The sequence below is a fragment of the Zalophus californianus genome, chromosome 10, assembly GCF_009762305.2.
Source record: "Zalophus californianus isolate mZalCal1 chromosome 10, mZalCal1.pri.v2, whole genome shotgun sequence".
Classification (NCBI taxonomy): domain Eukaryota; kingdom Metazoa; phylum Chordata; class Mammalia; order Carnivora; family Otariidae; genus Zalophus; species Zalophus californianus.
The window spans coordinates 3,984,152-4,003,529 of NC_045604.1; the positions used below are offsets into that span (position 1 = coordinate 3,984,152).

The 19,378-nt window shown below is 48.1% G+C and overlaps 1 protein-coding gene across 3 annotated transcripts in view; it reads left to right on the top strand.

Moving 5' to 3' along the window:
• The first annotated feature begins 15,891 nt into the window (after window positions 1-15,891).
• CADM3 (cell adhesion molecule 3) overlaps window positions 15,892-19,378 on the top strand; it is a 29,117-nt gene continuing 25,630 nt past the window's right edge. For 2 of the 3 annotated variants that reach the window (XM_027611303.1, XM_027611305.2), the window contains exon 1: window positions 15,892-16,136. In XM_027611303.1, the coding sequence (XP_027467104.1) occupies window positions 16,055-16,136 (82 nt within the window). In that variant the 5' untranslated portion in view covers window positions 15,892-16,054. The remainder of the gene's footprint in view (window positions 16,137-19,378) is intronic. The other variant, XM_027611304.1, reaches the window with a different exon arrangement.

Genomic DNA, 19,378 nt, shown 5'->3' on the forward strand with positions numbered 1-19,378 from the left:
CGCTCGTTTATTAGTTTATTCATGCTGCAAATCCATGAACAGGTACTACGTGTCAAGAGATGTGCCAGGCATTGGGAACACAGATACTGAAGACACCATATCTGCCCTCAAAAAAGTCACAGTCAGAGACAAAAACCAAACAGAATCACAAAACCAAGTGGCCCAACTGGGGAGATACACGCAGCGTGTACAGTAATAGAGAATGCGGGCAAACTAACCCAGTCCAAGGGTCTGAGGAGGTTTGCTAGAGCCACGGAAATAAGCTGTAGAAAGGAGGAACGGTTGCTCACCGGAGCGAAAGAAGAGGTTGGGTCAGGGAGTGTGTGTGCACCCATGCGTGTTGGGGAAACTAGGGGAGAACAGTGCTCTAAGAGAGGCCAGCATAAGATACATCCAAACCCCTTGTGTCTGTGCAAGAAACTACGAGAAATAAGGGATCGCTGATGCCCAGAGTCCCGGCAGGGGGTGACAGCCTGTGGCTGGAAGACCAGATCGGGGAGACCTTCCTCTGTCATGTCCAAGGCCTTCGATGTTAAGCCCGCAGGAGATGCCGAGGCAGGGAAGGGTTTTAAGTAAGGGAGAACTGTGACTTGATGTGCATTTCAGAGAGATCGTTCCAGCTGCCAGGCGGTAGATCATTTCCAGAGGGCAAGGTGCGGAGGCTTTAGGCCCTCGCCGAGGTAAGTCCTAACAGAGGTCCGCACCCCAGTCATAGAACTGGCTACACACAGTAAATGGAAAGGACAAGACTGATTTGGCAGAAAACAGCACGAGGGAGACAGGGCTGGCCATCGGGTCGCCTGCGCTAGAAGCCTGGAGTCTGCCGCGACGCCTTCCCTCAACGCGAGCTCGGCGTCCCATCAGCCGCTGTGCTATGTGAGTCCTGGCTCGTGGGCAGGCCTATTGGAATATTTTCATAATCCCTCACTTGTCTATCTGCACCTGGCCCTTTCCCCTTCCACCATCTGCCACACAGTCGACAGAGCAGTGGTGATTTTTCTGGAAGGAAAACCCATAGTCCAGAGAAGAGCCTAAAGGCCATCTACAATGTGATTCCTGCCCCTCTTTTCAGCTTCATTTACTCTCATTCCCCACCCACTTCCGGCCTTATGTTGCACAATGCCAAAATACTTATAATTCCCTAAACACACACACACACACACACAAACCCAAAAACTGTTCTGGTTATGCCTCGGTGTGCACTGTTCCATCTTTCTGGAATGCCCTTCCCTTCTCCTGCTCCCACATCTGTCTGGAAACTGCTCCTCCTCCTTAAAGACTTAGGCCCTTCACCTCCGTTTCTGTAAGATCTTCCCCAACATCCACCTGGACCCCCGCAGACTGGAGCCCACCAGCCTCAGGCAGTGACTGCCCCTGTGCACGCCCCTTTAGAGCACAGAGCACATGACACTGCCCTCGCTGTGTGCACGTCTGTGTCCTGCTGGACCCAGAGCACTGGGAGCCCCTTGTATCTTGTCAGTCTGTACAGCACCCGGCAGGTGGCAGTTACTCAATATATGTTTGCTGGGGGGGAAATGGATAAACAACGGGCTAGAACAGGTCTCTGTCTCCCTAGCCTAGGGACTGTTCCAGAATGCCACACTTGTTTATTTTTATAATGGATATATTACACGGGAACCCTTAAAATGAGAGCTGAGAACTTGAGACTTTCCCCGCTGTTCTACCTCAAAGTGGTATCGAAACAGTCAGCTTTGTCCAGGGCTCCAGTCTCTACGTGCTGTCTACTGAATGAGTCCTGTTAGAAGGGTCCCAGAAGCTTACCCTCAACCCAGTTTAAACAAAACTAATCTTCCTCCGTCTCAAAATACTACACCTCACGAAAAGATTCCATGGTTCAGCATTTTCCAGATCAATCTCTCAAACTGAGAGCAGTGTCTACCCTTTTCTCTCTTTCACCTCCCAAAACCACCACCAACCAGAGCACCCCCTTTCTGTTCCCAATGCCGTCACCCCAGCTCAGAACTGCTTGACTTCATTCCTGCATTTCTATAATTATCTTTTAATAGATCTCCTTAGAATAAGCTTTTAAAATTATTTTTTAATTACTCAGCACAGAAGCACATGATCACTGTAAAAAAAAATTAAGTATATCATATAAACAATTAGAGTCCCCTTCCTTTATGACTCAATTCTCACTCCCACCCCAGAACTCATAATTTTCCAAGCTGAATATGGATCTGAATAATAGGAGCACTCATCAAGTGTCTACCAAGTGCCATGTACTATTCAAAGAACTTTAAATGAATGGATTTATTTCCTTATGTTATACAACCCTAGGGGATATGTATGATTATTATTATTTTTATTCTCCACCCAGGGAGAATAAAATACTGAAAGGTTAAGCACTTTGTCCAAAGTCACACTGCCAGTAAGTAGCAGTTCGTATACTTAAACACACATTTACACGTAGATGAAACATAACCTAGGCACATATATTGTTTTAGGTTTCTTTCCTATTTTATACAAAAGGGATAATAGCATGTGTACTTTCTTTGTATTTTCATTTAACAATACATCTTGGTTATCTTTCCAAGTTGGTATATATAAATTTACCTCATTCTTTATTAACTGTTACGTGTTATCACAAAGTACAGATATAGTATAATTTATTTAACAAATCCACTATTGATGGATATTTAGGTTGCTTGCTATTTTTCTCTACTGGAAACAATGACTTGATTCACATCTATGCACATAAATTACGGTGCTCATGTGTGACTAGACATATAGCACGGGTTTGTGGAAATAGCACCATTGGTGTTTCAATTTTTAATTTTGATACATTCTGCCAAAATATCTCCAAGACGGCTGCTCCTATTTACATTTTCATTAACAGTAAATGAAGGTGCTTATTTCCCCAAACACTTGCCAACACTGGATGTGATCCATCATTTTAATTTTTAACAATCTGATGGGTCTCTGATACTTTTTAAAAAATTATTTATTTATTTTGAGAGAGAGAGAGAGAGAGAGAGAGAGAGCGTGTGTGTGAACGCATACAAGCGGGAGGGGCAGAGGGAGAAGGAGAGAGAATCTCAAGCAGACTCCACGCTCAGTGTGGAGCCAGGCATGGGGCTCGATCTCAGGACCCTGAGATCATGTTCTGAGCTGAAGCAAAGAGTCAGATGCTTAACCAACTGGGCCACCCAGGCGCCCCTAGTCTTTGATACTTTTTAACAATTTCAGGGCTCTTTGTTGCTTTAACTTGTATTTCTCCAAATCCAAATGCCATTGACCATGTTTTCAGATGTTTAATAGATAACTGTGTTTCTTCTGAGAATTCCTACTCATATACTTTGTCTACTTTTCTTTTGGATTGTTTAGCTTTTTATGTGTATTTATTAGGTATTTTGCATGTTATCCATGTAATACTTAGCTATATGTGTTGTAAATAAATTGTCCCCAGACTGTAACTTACTTTTATATTTTGTCTATGGTATCTACATTTATATCATTTAAAAAAATTAAGCAGTAAAACTTGTCAGTCCTTTCTTTCATGGATTCTGGGTGTTGTGTCTGGCTTAGGAAGGTTAAATGTATTTTTATGTATTAAACATAAATATTATTAAACACTTTTTCTATTAGTGTTGAACAATTTCTTTTGCTCTGTTTTGTTTATAAAATTTAGTACTTCAGTCCAGCTGAAATTTATTTTTGCATATGGTATGAGGGAGGGCTCAACCTATCCCATGCCAACTGGCAAATAGATAATCTATTATTCTAATACCATGCATTAAACAGTCCAATCCTTAGTCAGTGATTAGAAACATAGTATATGATATAGTGTATGATTCTTCATGCACTATATTCATACACCAAATTCATACACTAAATTTCCACATCAGTTTGTGACCATGGTCTCTCTCTTGTTCCATTGAACTGTTTGTGTAATCCTGGACAATACTTCAATGTTTTCATTACTATAATTTTAAAGTAACTTAGGATAGCTGGAATAATCTCCCCAACCTCCCCAACCCTGTGTGTTAAAAAAAAAAATACATATATATATGGCTATTCTTGACTTTCTCTTCTAAGGGAATGTTAGGATCAATGGATCAAGTTCCATAAAAATAAAATACTGGGGGGACCTGGGTGGTGCAGTCAGTTAGGCATTTGACTCTTGATTTCAGTTCTGGTCATGATCTCACAGTGGACTCCACTCAGCATGGAGTCTGCTTCTGCTCCTCCCACTGCTTGTGCTTTCTCTTGCTCTCTCTCTCTCTAATAAGTAAATAAATAAATAAATAAATAAATAAATAATCTTCAAAAACAAAAATAAATAAAATATTGGGATTTAGCATGGGATTGCACTGAATTTACAGATTAAGTGGGAGAAAGAATTAACACCTTTGTCATTGTGAATCTGATGGTTAATCTTTAAGCAATAATTCAATCACATAACATCCTGCTACAAAATTTTTCTCACTCTCCTTGGGTTAAAGATAAAACTCTGCAGGGGCGCTAAGCCACTCTGAGTGGCTCAGTCAGTTAAGCATGCGACTCTTGATTTTGGCTCAACACATGATCTCAGGGTTGTGAGATTGAGACCAGCATCAGGCTCCCTACTGGGTGTGGAACCTGCTTAAGATTCTCTCTCCCTTCTCCCTTTGTCCCTCTGCCCCTCCCCACTCTCTCTCTTTCAAAAACAAAAACAAAAACCTCTTCAGTGTCTGGTACTCAAGTCCGACCCTCTCAAATTTAGTTTAAAACCACTTCACCAAGTGAATTTCCCTTTATTCTCATCCTTAAAGTTTTTCAAACAGAATAGTGTATTTACTGTATCCCAAATAACCCTTTGTCACTCTTGCTAGACAGCCATGCAAGTAGGAGAAGTGGTTGCAGAGATCTGGACTTAAGGGCAAAAAGAGAGGATTTCTATGACAAAATAACCTATGGTGGGGTGCCCAGGGTGACTCAGTTGGTTAAGCGAGTGCCTTCGGCTCAGGTCATGATCCCAGGGTCCTGGGATCAAGCCCCGCATTGGGCTCCCTGCTCAGTGGGGAGCTGCTTCTCCCTCTCCCTGCCACTCCCTCTGCTTGTGTGCACTGACTCTCTATCTCTCTCCCAAATAAATAAATAAAATCTTAAAAAAAAATAAATAACCTACGGCAACTGTTGTCTCAGCACTCATGGGTCAGAGAACTTTGTGTCGAACAAAGCAACAGATCATGGGATTTGAAACCCGAAGTGACCTTACTGGCACCCAAACTCTCCACATGTTTCCTGCAGCAAGCATCTCTTACAGATGAGATGCATATTAGAAGGGATGAGTAATGGTTAGAAGAACCTATATAATATTACCTGACAAGACAAGACTGAAATTAAACTGAACTCTGTTTTACGTGTGTGTTTGAGACACAGAGGAGTTAGGAGCCAGTTTGGCCAAGAAGCTGCGAGGCGCTGCATTACAGCAAAGCCACCACACCGAGGGAGCAGAGGATCGGGAATGGTGCGGGGTCGGGGTGGCCACACGAGGGTAGCAGAGAGCAGGATGAAAGGCGGCGCTCCAGGTAGGAGTGGTCAAGGAGTTGGAACTGAAACTCTAGACCCAGGTAGCACTTTCTATTCAGACAATGGGCACCGAGCAAGAGTCTACGGTCCACCCAGGCAGCCAGAGACAATCCCCCACACCTCTGCTCCAGGGTGAAGGCAGCACAGAGAGAGAGAACTAACATGTGCTGAGTTCTTAAATCAGATCAGTGTTTCACATGAATATGAATGTCCTCACTCTTCACCACAAGCCAATGGGGACAGTCGATGATTATGTCTAACGTTTAACAAATGAAAAGACTGATCTCAACGGCAGTGGCCCAGTTGGTCCATCTTCAAGCACAGGGGAGCCCAACTTCAAAATCCACACTTTCTCCCTCCCACACTGTATCTTCAGTGAGTCAGGAATGGTTCCTGAAACTTGCTTAACGTTCTTAGAGCAGGACACACAAGCACTCCGCCCAATGCTAGCCAGGGCTCACATGAGTGGGGCGAAAACACCCAAGTGCATCTGCCTCCATTTCTGGCTCAGCCACGGGAACACGAGGAAGCCCTGGGGTGGGATCTGGTGGTAAATCTCAGCAGGTGTCACCTGGCAAGGGAATGCTACTCTTAACGGTAGCAAGCCCTGGAATTTGAGGGCTTACGAAGGTATTAGAACCAAAATGGACCAAAAGTGACCATTAATTAGCCAAAGAGACAGTTTAAATCAAGAACAGCAGAAAAACAGGGTGCCTGGGTGGCTCAGTCGGTGAAGAGTCCACCTTCAGCTCAGGTCATGATCCCAGGGTCCGTTGGGTTCTCTCCTCAGTGGGGAGCCTGCTTCTCCCTCTCCCTCTGTCTGCTGTTCCCCCTGCTTGTGCTCTGCTCTCCCTCTCTAATAAATAAAATCTTAAAAAAATAATAAAATAAAATAAAAATGGTCAAACCTCTTGGGAAAAAAAAAAAAGAACAGCAGGAAAACATACAAGAGAGCCAGCAGGAGCATGAGATGCTCGTAACCATCAGACAGGGCCTTACTCACCTACCAGGACCTGTTCTGAACCCGACTATCTAAGTAAAGAGGATCAGAGAAGAGGTTCCAATGAGAAAAGAATGGGCAGGAAGTTAGGAGTTAGGACACATTCACCTGACACCTGGGAGGTTGAGGGGCAAGTTACTAACAGTCTCACAGCCTCCAGAAGATGCTACATCGAGGCTGGTGAAGAGAAAGAGACGTTTTCTTTCATGAACCAGCAGGAAACAGGTTAAATGACAGAGGGAGATTTGCTTGGGGCCCAAGAAAAATATTCTTAACTGTAAAGTCCAAGAATGTGGACACTCTCTCTCGTGTGATGAGTGAGAATGTTCTTTTTTTTTTTTTAAGATTTTTTTAAAAAATTTATTCATTTGAGAGAGAGAGAAAGAGCACGGGAGCACAAGTAGGGGAGAGGGGCAGAGGGGGAGGGAGAAGCAGACTCCCTGCTGAGTGGGGGCCCTGACAAGGGGCTCCATCCCAGGACCCCTAGATCCCAGGACCCCAGGATCATGACCTGAGCCAAGGTAGCCACTTAACCGACTGAGCCACCCAGGTACCCCTAGAGAGTGTTTTCTTTCATGCATTTATGCAAACATTTACTAAGCACCTACTACATGCCAGAGATTATTATGCGCAATATCCTCAGGCTACTGGCAACAGCTTTGATCCAAGTTGACAGGTCTTCCCTATCCTGTGGCGCTTCTGTCTACCAGGAGAAGCCGCACAGATAACGAATACACAAACCAAAGACACATGATTAAGACTGTAGCCGAAAATGAGAGGTGTTTGCAAGGCAGTGGGAAGGTCTCCCAGGGGAGGCGACACTGAAGCTAAGATGTGCATGCAAGAGCAGCTTCCTACAGAGCAGAGGGGGAAGGTTCTGGCGCAGGAAGGCTAGCCAGCTAGCTAGAAGGCTTGGGTGTGTTAGGGACAGATACTCAAGGGGGAATCCTGTGGCCATCAGTTACAGGGTGTCAGAGCTAGGAAAGGGCCAGACTGCACAGAGCTTTATAAATAATAAACATTTAGCAATCGTTGTAGAGAAAAAGTCAGGAAAAACTACTTACTGAAAGACTCGGTTATATTTTGCTTTTAAAACTTAACCCAACAGTATTCTACTGAGCTACTTACACATGGGGTTCTCTCACAAGTCAGCGGGGTCTCTGTGAGGAGACAGGGGCTGAGGCATGTTGTTTCTCAGGACTGTCGGGGTCTGGGCATCATCTGGGGGTACTTGCTAACAGTGAGGCTGGGAATCTTTATTGTGAGGTTACAGAACCAGAATCTCCTGAGAATCTGTATTATTTGTAACAGGTGGATATGCTGGTTTGCTGGAATGACCGGGCACTTTGGAGACAGAGCTAAATTAAGATCTCAGCTCTACCAGGTAATGTGTGACTCAAAGGAAGTTACCACATTTCCTAAGACTCATTTTTCTCATCTGAAAAATGGGAATAACTCTACCTACAAGTCATGTGCGAAGACTAAATGACAGAGCATCTGCACAGTAAGCCCTCCATGAATGTTGAACGAATAAATGTATGCATGAATATATGAACCCTATGCATGAAGGAAAAGCTAAATAAACACGTTCACTCTTTGCAATGCCTGTTCTTTTGAGTCTGCAATGTTCCCTACCACCAGCAGAGAGCCCAGCATCTCAGAGAGCGGAGGTGGGGTCCTGGGGAGAAACCAGCCTCCACACTCTGTCTCCTACTTGGCCTTTCTTCTCTCTTTTCTGTTCAACTGGCCTAGCTCTTCTGAATCACCACTATCCCCCACCCCTTCCCATCTCTCCCCTCCCCCTAAAACATAAAATAACTCCACTTTCCTTCCCCTCCAGTCTGCCCTGGAGATGACCCCCAGCTGGTTGCCAGGGAGATGCTCCGAGTAACAGGTGCCAGGAGGCAACTATCTGTTGACCAACCATCCCAGTGTATCCAGGACTTTCCCAATCTTAGCACTGAAAGTTCTGGAAAGTGCCTCAGTCCCTGGAAAGCCAGGACAGCTGGTCATGGTACCTACCCCCTTCCTCTACACAACAAGTTCCTGTCTCCAAGGCACTGTCTACTGGGAGGGGGCGGGTACTGAGGGCTGGCTGGGTCCTCAAGCTGTGTTCTGGGTGTTATCTCTACTCTGCCCACAGGATCAGACAAGCCCACACTCAGGGGGCCCTACTCAATGTCATGGTACTGGATCTGTGGTCTCCAGAAGGGTCAGCCTTCTGAATCAAATGATGAGTATCCGCCAGTCCATCCATCCACTACTGCCAGAGTTATCACTCTAAAATGCAAATCCGGCACTGACATTTCCCTGCTTAAAACCCTCCATTGGCTCCTGGTCTGCAGAATTAGGAGCTATCTCTGGCATAAATTCCTTTCACAATCTAGTGACAACTGAGGGGGCTGCTTCTAGCTTCCCTGCTTTTGCATACACTCTCCCCTCTTTTGTTAATGCCTTCATTCTTTTTATACCTGGTTGACTCCCAGTCATTCCTTAACGTTTCCCACAAATGTAATCTCTGTCTCTTCTGTGATTCTACAGGCCATATTTGGAATTGCACCACAGTATTTATCACACGGTGTAGCAATTATGTGCTTACATGCCTATTTTCCCTACTGGACTCTGAGCTCCTTAAAGGTTAGTTTCAGACTTGCTCATCTCAAGAGCCCAGCACCAGACACTGACATTTTGTTGTAGCATTTTTTAACATTCATTCCTATCTTATTCTAAAAAGCAAACCATTACTGCCAGGCTAGTCTTAATTACCAAGTATTTCACTCCCTGAATATTATTCTATCCCTGACTTTTGTATATTTCCTTACGGATAAAATAAGGCTCAAAACTGGGCTGGAAATTGGAGATGGGGTTAAGAACATTCACTGATCATTTTGTTTTGTAATTGAAAAAATAAAACCTGGGGTTACAGATTATTTTTTGTATAGATTGCAACAAAACAGCTGGGTCAAAACACCCGATTTCAACAAGCACCGTGCATGGCACATAAAAATTCCATAGCTACAAATGAACGAATGAAAGAATGATCAGAGAGTTCTATTCTCGGACATATGATCTCTTGTGTTCTTATATCCATGCAAGTACGTCCACCAGGTGTGAGTACAAAATGACAGTACTCTAGCTTAATTTTGTTTGTATTAACAAATAGACCAGAATGCCTTTGCTCAGAAATTTTCTAGAACTCCTCTTCAGGAACTGCCTTAAGAACCACCATTATTAGTCAACCTGTAAGTCATCTACTATTACCCCACAGCCAAATCCTGTTTTTGTATTACCCAATATGAACCACCACTTATCCACAAGGCTTGGATCCTAAGGGCATTCGGCTATTTTCAAAATTAAAAGCCATCCTCAAAGGATGAAAATTTTCCACAACTGAAGATATGCAAAAGGATGTGGCAAGCTCTCAAGTCAATTCCAAGAATGACAAAAATGTATCTTGAATAAGTGGTTGGAAATACGTGTACACATGTATTAGAATCATTCAACTTATTTTTTTTAAGATTTTATTTATTTGAGAGAGAGAGAATGAGAGATAGAGAGCATGAGAGGGAAGAGGGTCAGAGGGAGAAGCAGGCTCCCAAGGAGCAGGGAGCCCGATGCGGGACTCGATCCCAGGACTCCAGGATCATGACCCAAGCCGAAGGCAGTTGCTCAACCATCTGAGCCACCCATTGTATCTACTTGAACGCATACATAACTGCAGGGAATATGCCAGTGAAATGTGGTTGGTTATATACATGTATGTACTTCTGAAGAAAAATGGTTCATCAAGTCTCTGTGTTTATAAATATGCTATTTCAGTTAAATGCAGTAGAATTAACTGAGAATCTACTATTTTTCTGTTTCCACACTAAGCACTGGGAATAACAAGATTCGTGAACTATCATTGCTGCCCTCAAAGAGCTCACAGTTAGCGAAGAAAAACACAGACAAATCCTTGCACCACCACAAAAGAAGGATAACAAGGGGAGGTTATATCCCCTATCGTGGTAGCACGTAGCAAGGAGTGAGTATCTCTGACTAGAAAACTTCACAGAGGCAGCGGCACCTAATCAAAGTTTGGATAGATAAACACAAGCGCCAGTTTCATCAGACTTAATGAGATGGGCAATCCAGGTATAGGAAATAGTATGTGCAAAAACACTGAGGCATGAAACAACACAGTGTGTTTGGGAAATTACAAGCCATTTAATATTGTGGAGCACAGAATGCAAGGAGAAGGAAGCTGGGATATTCGCTGGAGAGGCTGTAAATACCCATGTAACCGAAAATGGGTATTTTTGTTTGCAGATGATTATGTGTGTCTACCGTCTTTCCGAAATTCGTCAATCAGCCCGTCGCTGAAACAAAGTGGCACACACATTTATTGCATGATTTTATATTTGCCTGAATTTATCACAAAAACTGTCCCCAGTCTCAGCTCATATTTGTTCCATCCCCGATGACTTGCACCTTGCACTCATTCCCCTCTGTGCTCAGGTTGTCCTGCTCCGTTTCCCCTTGCACTGCCTCCTGCCAGACTGATCTGCGTCCTCCCATAGTCTCTCAGGTCATCCTCCTCTCTAATGTCAAGCAGTGCCTCTTCCCTCCTGCAGAACAAAGCTCAAATGACCTTTTCTATCTAACAAGTCTCCTGGCTCAACCCAGGCGCTGAACACTTAGGCTCTGGGCTAGGACAGATCTAGTGTATCTGAAACCTGGATCTCTCTGCCACGTCTCTGTGTTCTTGGGCCAGTCATTTGGTGTCTCCAGGCTTTATCTCCTCCTGAGGCTCAGACAGGATCACCCCTGTCTGTACAGCAGGGGTAATGCATGCTGTCCAGAAAGCTTGGGAGCACCAAAAGGAATACTAACAGGAAAGAACTTTGTGTAGCACCTGGCATATCGTTGGCCTTTCACAGTTACTGTTAATCATAAATTCAAATTGTCCAGCGATTTTCATGCCTAAGTCATATATACACCTAGGGTGATTTCATGGACAGGTATTGACCTTGACTTTATCTGCTGTTCTGATATGCTGTGGGAGGCAGGCTTGCTGGGCAAATTTAATGCCAACAACGTCCCCCCTGCCCAAGGTGGGGGGGGGGGGTTGGAATTCAGCAAGTCTGGGAAGGAAAAGGAGGCTTTTCAGTTTGTTTCTTTCTATAGTTTGATTATTTTAACTTATAAATACATTCACGTTTTTAAAGTGTCAATGGGGTTTCTGGGCAGGGAGATTTGGGCTTTTGTGTTGGTGTACTTGTTTGGTTTCTATTTTGTACCACTATTTAGTAAACAAACAAACAAATAAAAACCCTAAACTAATAATACACTCTCGGGAAACTCAATATTTTAGAAGTCATTCCAGTCAGATTTAGTTAGGATTTTAGGAAAGGGTTGGTCAGAAAGTATTTGTTGGCAGAAAGAGGAATGAGCACAGGCTTTAAGTTCAAGCGGGCCGTAACTAGTAGATTCGGACCCACTATTGTCAAATGACATATCTCGTTAAGCCTTTGTTTCCTCATATTTGTAAGGCAGCTAATAATTCCATCCACCTTCAGGTACTTTCCAGTCCCTCAATGAGATGCTCTGCACGTAAAGTACCCAGCGCCAAATGTGGCAAACGTCGGATTCTCAAATGGTACCTGTGATCATTTTTATTATATGTGTGTTGCTGTCCTAGTTGCTGGCTCACAGCAGGTTAGAATGAAGATGCTGGCTCAAATTGACAATTAAATTGGGGTTGGTATTAGGACTAATAGTTAGAGTCTGTAATAGATTAGGGTTAGGATTGAAATTAGAATTCAATTAAGGTTAGAATTAAAATGCATACAGAGGTGATTATTAAGGATGGGGTTAATTAAAACTGGATAATGGAAGAAGGAAGCAGTATGAGGAGTACTGGTTCAGCTGGGTGGAAAATTAAAGAGAAAAGCAATGTGGAAACCCACGTAGAATTCACTGATAAAGGAAAAATCATAGAGACGAGAAGGATTAGAGTCCAGAGCAGAACTGAGCCCAGTCTTCCGAGCTGTTTCCTACAGGTGCGGTCATCCCCTCCTGGATGAATAATACCTAGTATTCACCGGGCTTGGCTGAGGCCCCCTCCCATCCTGAGCAGGAGCAGGACCAGCATGGGGAAAGGAATGCCCAGGGCCCACACAGCTGCATCTAGCCCAGCACCAGTGCCAGCACCACATTCCACACCCCCAGCTCCCTAGGCTGTTGCTGAGTGGACAGGAGCATCCAGGAGCCAAAACCCGCCTTCTCTCCAGTCTCCTTCTCTGCTTCCCCCTGACACCCAGCCTCCACTGTAGCTACCAGCTCTTTAATCCCACAGACAACCTACTCCACACTTTGTGCAAGTCTCTTAGAAATGCATATTGTGTGTCACAGCATTTTAGAGTGGAAAGTAACCATAGAGATCACAATCCAACATGGATACTTTTATTTTACCTATTTACATGATGGGGATAATCCTTGTAGGTCAGTCTTGCTTTGCAAAAACTCTACTCCTAGTGATTAGGAGTGAGATGCCGGGTGTGCACGCATGTACAAAGGGCATTAGAATGATTATAGGCAAGGACTTATTCCCAACGGAGACATCCACATCTGCAGGAGAAGCTACCCTTTCACTCAGAGACACGCAGGAGTGAGCAATTCCTCAATTTGTACACTGCTCAGAAGTACTGACAATGATTCTCCTTATTCCTCCTGCCCCCGAGGGGACTATCTGCCTCCCTATCCAACGTGGCTAACCCCTTTACTGCGTGCACCTATGTGATCGGGGGAAGTCACTCAACTTCTCCGAGCCTCATCTTCTTCATCCATTCAACAAGGGGCGTTGATTAGGTAATCTTGAAGGTTGCTTACGACTCTAATACTCTTTCATTCTATAATTCTAAAAGCCAATGTCTGCTTCCTATTCCCAGGGCCTAAAGTGCTGCCAAACTGATGCTGATGATGCAGAAAAGGGAAAAGGAGCCAGTAGGAAAAGAGCATTCCAGAGTCACATTTGCTAGCTCTTAATAGTCTCTCCAGAACAGCTCTCGCTCTCCCCCCACCCTTGATCTTCCTCCTGTGCGGCTACAGTAGAGGGTGGGGCTCGACCAGCAGGCCTTAGAGCTTTAGGTGAGGACAGGCAGAAGGGGATCACGGCAGAGCAGCAGACAGAAAAGACGATTAGTTAGAGAAGCTCGGGACCTAATCCCCTACCCTGCTGTCCCATCCTGCCCAGCTCCTCTCACTCCTGCGACAGTAACCTGTCATCTCTTAAGCCCGCTCTGATGATCTCTAAGGCTTCTTCTACCTCCTAAGGTAATACTCTTTAGCCATCAAGACCCTTCAGCTAGGAGACCCTGATCCTTCCTTTCTGAAGCCCCATTCTCTCTGAAAACACACCCACTGCTTCTTTCTCTCTGTAGGACTAAACTCATACCACCCTGGCCCCACCACTGTCAGAAAGCCCGATCTTCCTCTCTGGCCTCTCCTCTGTCTTGCATCCTGGTCTCTACAGCCTTCAACCACACTCTCCCCTCCATTTTAATCTCTCAGAGACTTTAAGACATCAGGGAGCCCCAGGGAAGAGAATGGTTTGGAGTCACTGAAATATGGGAAAGCAAGCAAGTCAGACAGCCCAAGGTGGCCAAAAACTTCTGCAAGTAATTCTAAATAACTACCCAGACGCTCAGAAAATGTACAAAAGGCAGGCAGACCTCTTCCCCCAGAGACCACAGAGAGATTCTAGAAACAGAGAAAACAGTGGGGCGGCATTCTGACCATCCTGAAGGAATTTCCCAGGGAATATTCATTGGCCTCTCCATCAGTGACTAACACTGACATAGAGCTTTCCCGATTACAGAGTACTCCCCATATCCTTGTCCTTGAGCTACTAGGTGGCAGACAGTTAAGTCCATCACAGAGGGCCGAGAAAGCCTGTCAGAGAGGGGGCAAGATGAACCAAACATGAAGGATTTGCATGGTGAGGCACAGTCTCGCTGCAGAAAGGGTACTGGTGTAGAGGTTAGAAGACATGCACCCAAATCCATCATTCAGGGACAAAGCATGGGCTCACAGGACTGGAAGACACTGCAGAGATCATACTGCCCCATGTCCTAACCACCACTTTCGTTTTCTACTATTAACTGTCATGTAACCTTGGATGGGCAGTTAAGCCCCTACCACCTGTATAATAAGGGGATGTACCAAATGTTTTTAAAGAATCCTTATATACCTAAAATTCTTTGATTCAGAGAGTCTAAGATTTAGGAATGTATACCCAAAAGCTATGGTTGAGCGAAACTGACTTCAAGGGCTCCCTTTCTGAGATGTACCAAGAGTCTTCCAGAAATACACAGATCACACAGAACAGCAAACCCCAGGGACTTGCGACTCTCGCTCTAAAAGCAAGTGCAAAGGCCCTGCCTCTCTCATTCATCTTATACCCGGCCTCAGGGACAAGAGCTGCTTTAGCCACAGAGGCACGGCTCCTTAAAGAAGGCATCTTCTCGAGGGTCTGCAGATCAGACCATTCACCCAAGAATCTTACTTACTAAAACTGGAGAAGGAAGAACAATCTCCTCTGGAAGATTAAGAAAGAAGAAAAAATACCGGGGGGAAGGGCTGTGAGTAAAGGGAGGACAAGGAGGATTAAGGGGGGAAACTACAGAGTTGCTTTGTAGGCTGTTGGGTTGGGCAAGAGTCTGAAGTGGAATCGGGTTTTAGAAGGGGAGTCATTTCTTGAACAAGGGATTGAAGAAAACGTTGATTCCCATGGCCTGGGGGTTTGCTGGAAGAAGCCTTTCAAGGGAAATTGCCTGGGGCCACACATTGTTGCTGGACAGATAATTGGGGGCTCTTGGGTCAGAGGAGCTAGGGATGGGTGTGTTTAGGAGATCCGGTCAGGGTAACCGGCGACCCATGGGGAGATGTCGCTGGGCAACACTCTTGAGAGGGGGCCCCCCCGGGGCTCATGGGGTTCCCCAGTTGCCAAAGGAGGGAGGGCGGGGCTGGAGGACCTCGGGCTAGTGGGCACGCCCTTGCCCAGGCCTGCAGTGGCCGCTCCCGCCAGCTGGCCCAAGGCCCTGCCCAGGTCCCCTCCCTCCACCCAAGCCTAAGAGGGGTGCGCGCTGGGTCCCACTGCTGAGCCAGCTCCCTCCCTCGGCTCCACACCCGCGCCCGGCTGGCGGAGCTCCCGGGGGAGAAGGTGGAAGGCACCACGAGGGCGCGGAGGGGGTGTGGGAGGCGGGGGGCGTGGGGAATGCGGCAGCTTGGCCCCCCCGCGACCAGCCCAACCCCCCGCCGCCCCCCCTCCACCTCCAACCGAATGGTTTGCTCCGAGCGCCCTATTTAATCCCCGCCGACTGCAGCAGCGCCGGCTCCCTCCCGGTCCCCGCCTCGGCCCCGGGCTCCGAAGCGGCTGGGGGGCGCCCTGTCGGTCAGCGTCGTCGCCCACCCCCTGCCCAGCCCCCGCCCCCGGGGACCCACGCTCGCCAGCGCGCAGCGGGGAGCCGGCCGGGACGCGCCATGGGGGGCCCCTCCGCCCTGCCCCTGCTGCTGCTCCTGGCCTGCTGCGGGGCGCCCGGCGGGGCCAACCTCTCCCAGGACGGTGAGTTTGGGGGGGGGGCGGCGGCGCTGGGGAGTGGGGGACCGGGGCGGGGGCTCTGATCGCAGCGGGGCGGGGGAGCCTGTGGGCTTTGTCTGGAAGCGGGGGTTCGAGTCTTCGCCGCCGCTGTACCCGGGTGGGTCTGCCCAGGCATCCGTGTCGGTGTGGGTCTGGGGTGTGCCGGCTGTGCACCTGCTGTACGCCTCGCTGTGTGCGTGTGCGCCGGGCTCGCTCGGCTTGGTGCAGCCCCGGGTCTGGCTGTGCCGCTGTCCGTGTGCGTGTGTCTGGGTGTGCGCGTCTGTGTTGGTGTTTCTGTGTCAGGATCTGTGTGTATGTCTGTGTCAGTGTGTGTTGGGGGCGGAGTGAGATCTGTCGCCGTTTCAGTAAGGGCGTGTGTCGGGGGTTTGTGTATGTGTCTGGAGGGGTTGGATAGCCAGTGCAAACCCCCAAACTGCTGTATGCAAACACCGCTGCCCACCCCCCGCCCGCCCCCACCCGCGGCGCAGCTCCGAGTGGGCAGGGAAGGGGCCTGGGTGAGGCTGCCGAGGGGGGCGTGGGCAAGGAAGGGGGGGGGCTTCTCCTTGGAGCAAAACAACAACACAGGGCGGGGGGCCCCAGGATGGCAGTATCCCTAGCGGTGGCAGCAGCTGGGAGAAGAAGCCCAGACAGGAGCGGAGGAGGTGGGGGAAGGTTGGGCGAACGGAAGGATCAAGATATTTGGGAAGGAGGATGCCGAGAAAACCCAAAGCTGTCTTGGGCTAAGCACGGATTTTGCCAGATTTGGGGTGGGGTAGCTCGCCTGGTCCCCTTTGCCCCAGGTGGGAACTCAAGCCTTCTTGGGTTTGTCAGCGAAGAGACAAGGAAGAGAGTGGGGGGAGCAGGGAGGCGGGGCCAGGGCGAGGGGACTTGGGGAAGAGCCCCTCCCGCCCTGGACCCAGCTATGTAGGTCAGCGCTGTGGGGGCCCCTCGGTTTTCTTAAAGGTTGCTGACGGTTCATGGGGTGGCAGGGGACAGTTTGTAGGGAGCCCAGGAAGAGAGCCACGGCTCAGAGCCTCAGGTCCCCTGAGGCGGGAGGGCAGGCAGTGGAGGGACTAACGGAATGCATCCTCAGTCTTCCCCGCCCAGTCAGAGGAGGGCTGGGCTGCCGTAGGGGGAGAGGGCACAGGACCTCTGCGGAGCAAAGGGATGTGGGGAGAGTGAGAGGGAGGGTGGTGGCTATGCCCGGACAGATGCCAACGAAAAACAGAAAGAACCGCAGGGGAGGAGAAAGGGGAGGCGGCTCCTGGGCTATGGACCCAGTGGCCAGCAGGGATGGGCACAGGGCCAGGGCGGGGCGGGGGTGGAGAGGGGAGGGGTTGAAACTGGGGAGGATGATGTAAAGAATTTCATCGGAAGAAAACAGGCGAAGAGTCAGGGTGCTGGAGGAATAATTGGTCCATCTCCCGTGACCTCCTCCCCCCCAGCCCTGTTTCCATCATGATAAAGGAGCTTCAGTTGGTATGAGGACACGGGGGATCCCCTCCCTATAGCTGCCTGACTCCTTCCGCGCTGTACACATCAACACCCCAAAGGGAGTCCCCGCCCGCCCGAGTCACCACAGAGACAGCGGCCCCTCCCCTCCGTGGAATCCCCCTTCCCCAGAGGATTACACTCATGACCCTGCTCACTGAGGAGGTGAGGTGAGGAGAGTCCCGAGGGCCAGCTAGGTGAAAGGCAAGGAGAGACTGCTGGCCGTATGTGTCTCAGTAATGACCCTCTACCAGGCCTTGACTTTCAACCGCAGCCCCTGGCTTTCTCAGCCCACTAGCTGTATTCAGCATAGACGGTGTGACCCAAACTGCACCTGTTCAGGAGTGGGGATGGACAGCCCCAGGCTGGGACCTACACAGAAAGAAGTCACCCCAGAAAGCTGGGAGCTCTTCAGCCCTAGCACATAAACATTGGAGAACAGAGTAAATCTGTATACTAGCCAAGTCTTTCTTCACCAAACACAGTATTTTGTCTTGGCCCTCAATTTGGGGGCCCAGCCCTTCCTCGGGGGTCAGGTTGAGAGGAAGAGAAACCCTCTGCCCTCACATTTATGAACACGTCCCAGCAGTGCTGGGGGGAAAGAGTACAAGGCACTAACTTTGGAATGGAAAATTTCCACAGGAGAGGTCAGGAAGTCAGGGATGGGGAGGGAGGTCTGTTCCCAAGGAAGAGTCAAATGAAGCTTCATTTTCCTTCTAGAGTATTATCTGTCTAGATAGTAGACATACGTCTGATGTGCAATGTCCTGGGACTTACTGATGTACAAGACATACAGCCCCACACAGTCTTTCTCTCAATTAATTCCACCTCTTAGTTTCTGGACCTAAGAAGGCCAGCTCTGATGCGGGAGGTAGTCGCATAGATCTGAGGCTCATGGATGGTGGTCTTGATGACCATTCTGACCAGGATCATGCAGAAGGTGGGTCTGGTGCCCCTGCTGTGGCCTGGGTCCCCTGGCAGGGAGCGAGGCAGTGCAGAGTCTACCTGGTGATGTTTGCCCAAAACAAGGAGATGTGGTGTGAAAGCGTGAGGACAACATTGCCTAACGCACAGATGCCTGAGTGGCCTCGGGTGTGTGGTAGAGTGGCTACTTCCAGGCAGAGGGAGGGAAACAAACAGCATGTGCTGCTGGGACATAGAGCTCCCTGGAGTAGAGCACGTTTGGAGGGTTCACAAGGCTGAACAGGGACTGAGAGGCTGGAGAAGCGCAGGAAATGCTATGAGAACGGACCGTTCATGCTGTGGCTGGAGGCCCGGGACCCGTCTGCACATTCAGTTTGCCACCTGCTCCTTCCCTCTCACGTTTCTCCACTGGTCCTGGCAGAAGCCGGTGACTACAGGTTTGGCAGATACGAGGCCTATGAGCTTAATGTGTTCTCTGGTAATCTCTGGTAAGCAGCTCCACATTGAGCACTGTGACCAGCCTTCCTTGGGCTCTTCCTTCTGCTTCTCAAGTTGTTTCCAGCACCCTGTGAGCTGACCGAGTGTACAGGATGGGTGGACAGCTTGACTTTGCTTCAGCCTGTAGCAATTTAACCTTGTAGCGCACTGCCCGACACATGAATATCTTTCCCTGTCCAATGACCTTCTGTCCACTGCCGTCCATTCTTCAGCCCCCTGGCCAGGTGCCCAGTGTAGAGCTCATGCCCAATGTGCCAGAGAAGTCCAGAAAGCATTCACTCCAGAGCTGCCCGCGGGTCTGCTTGGCAGGCCTC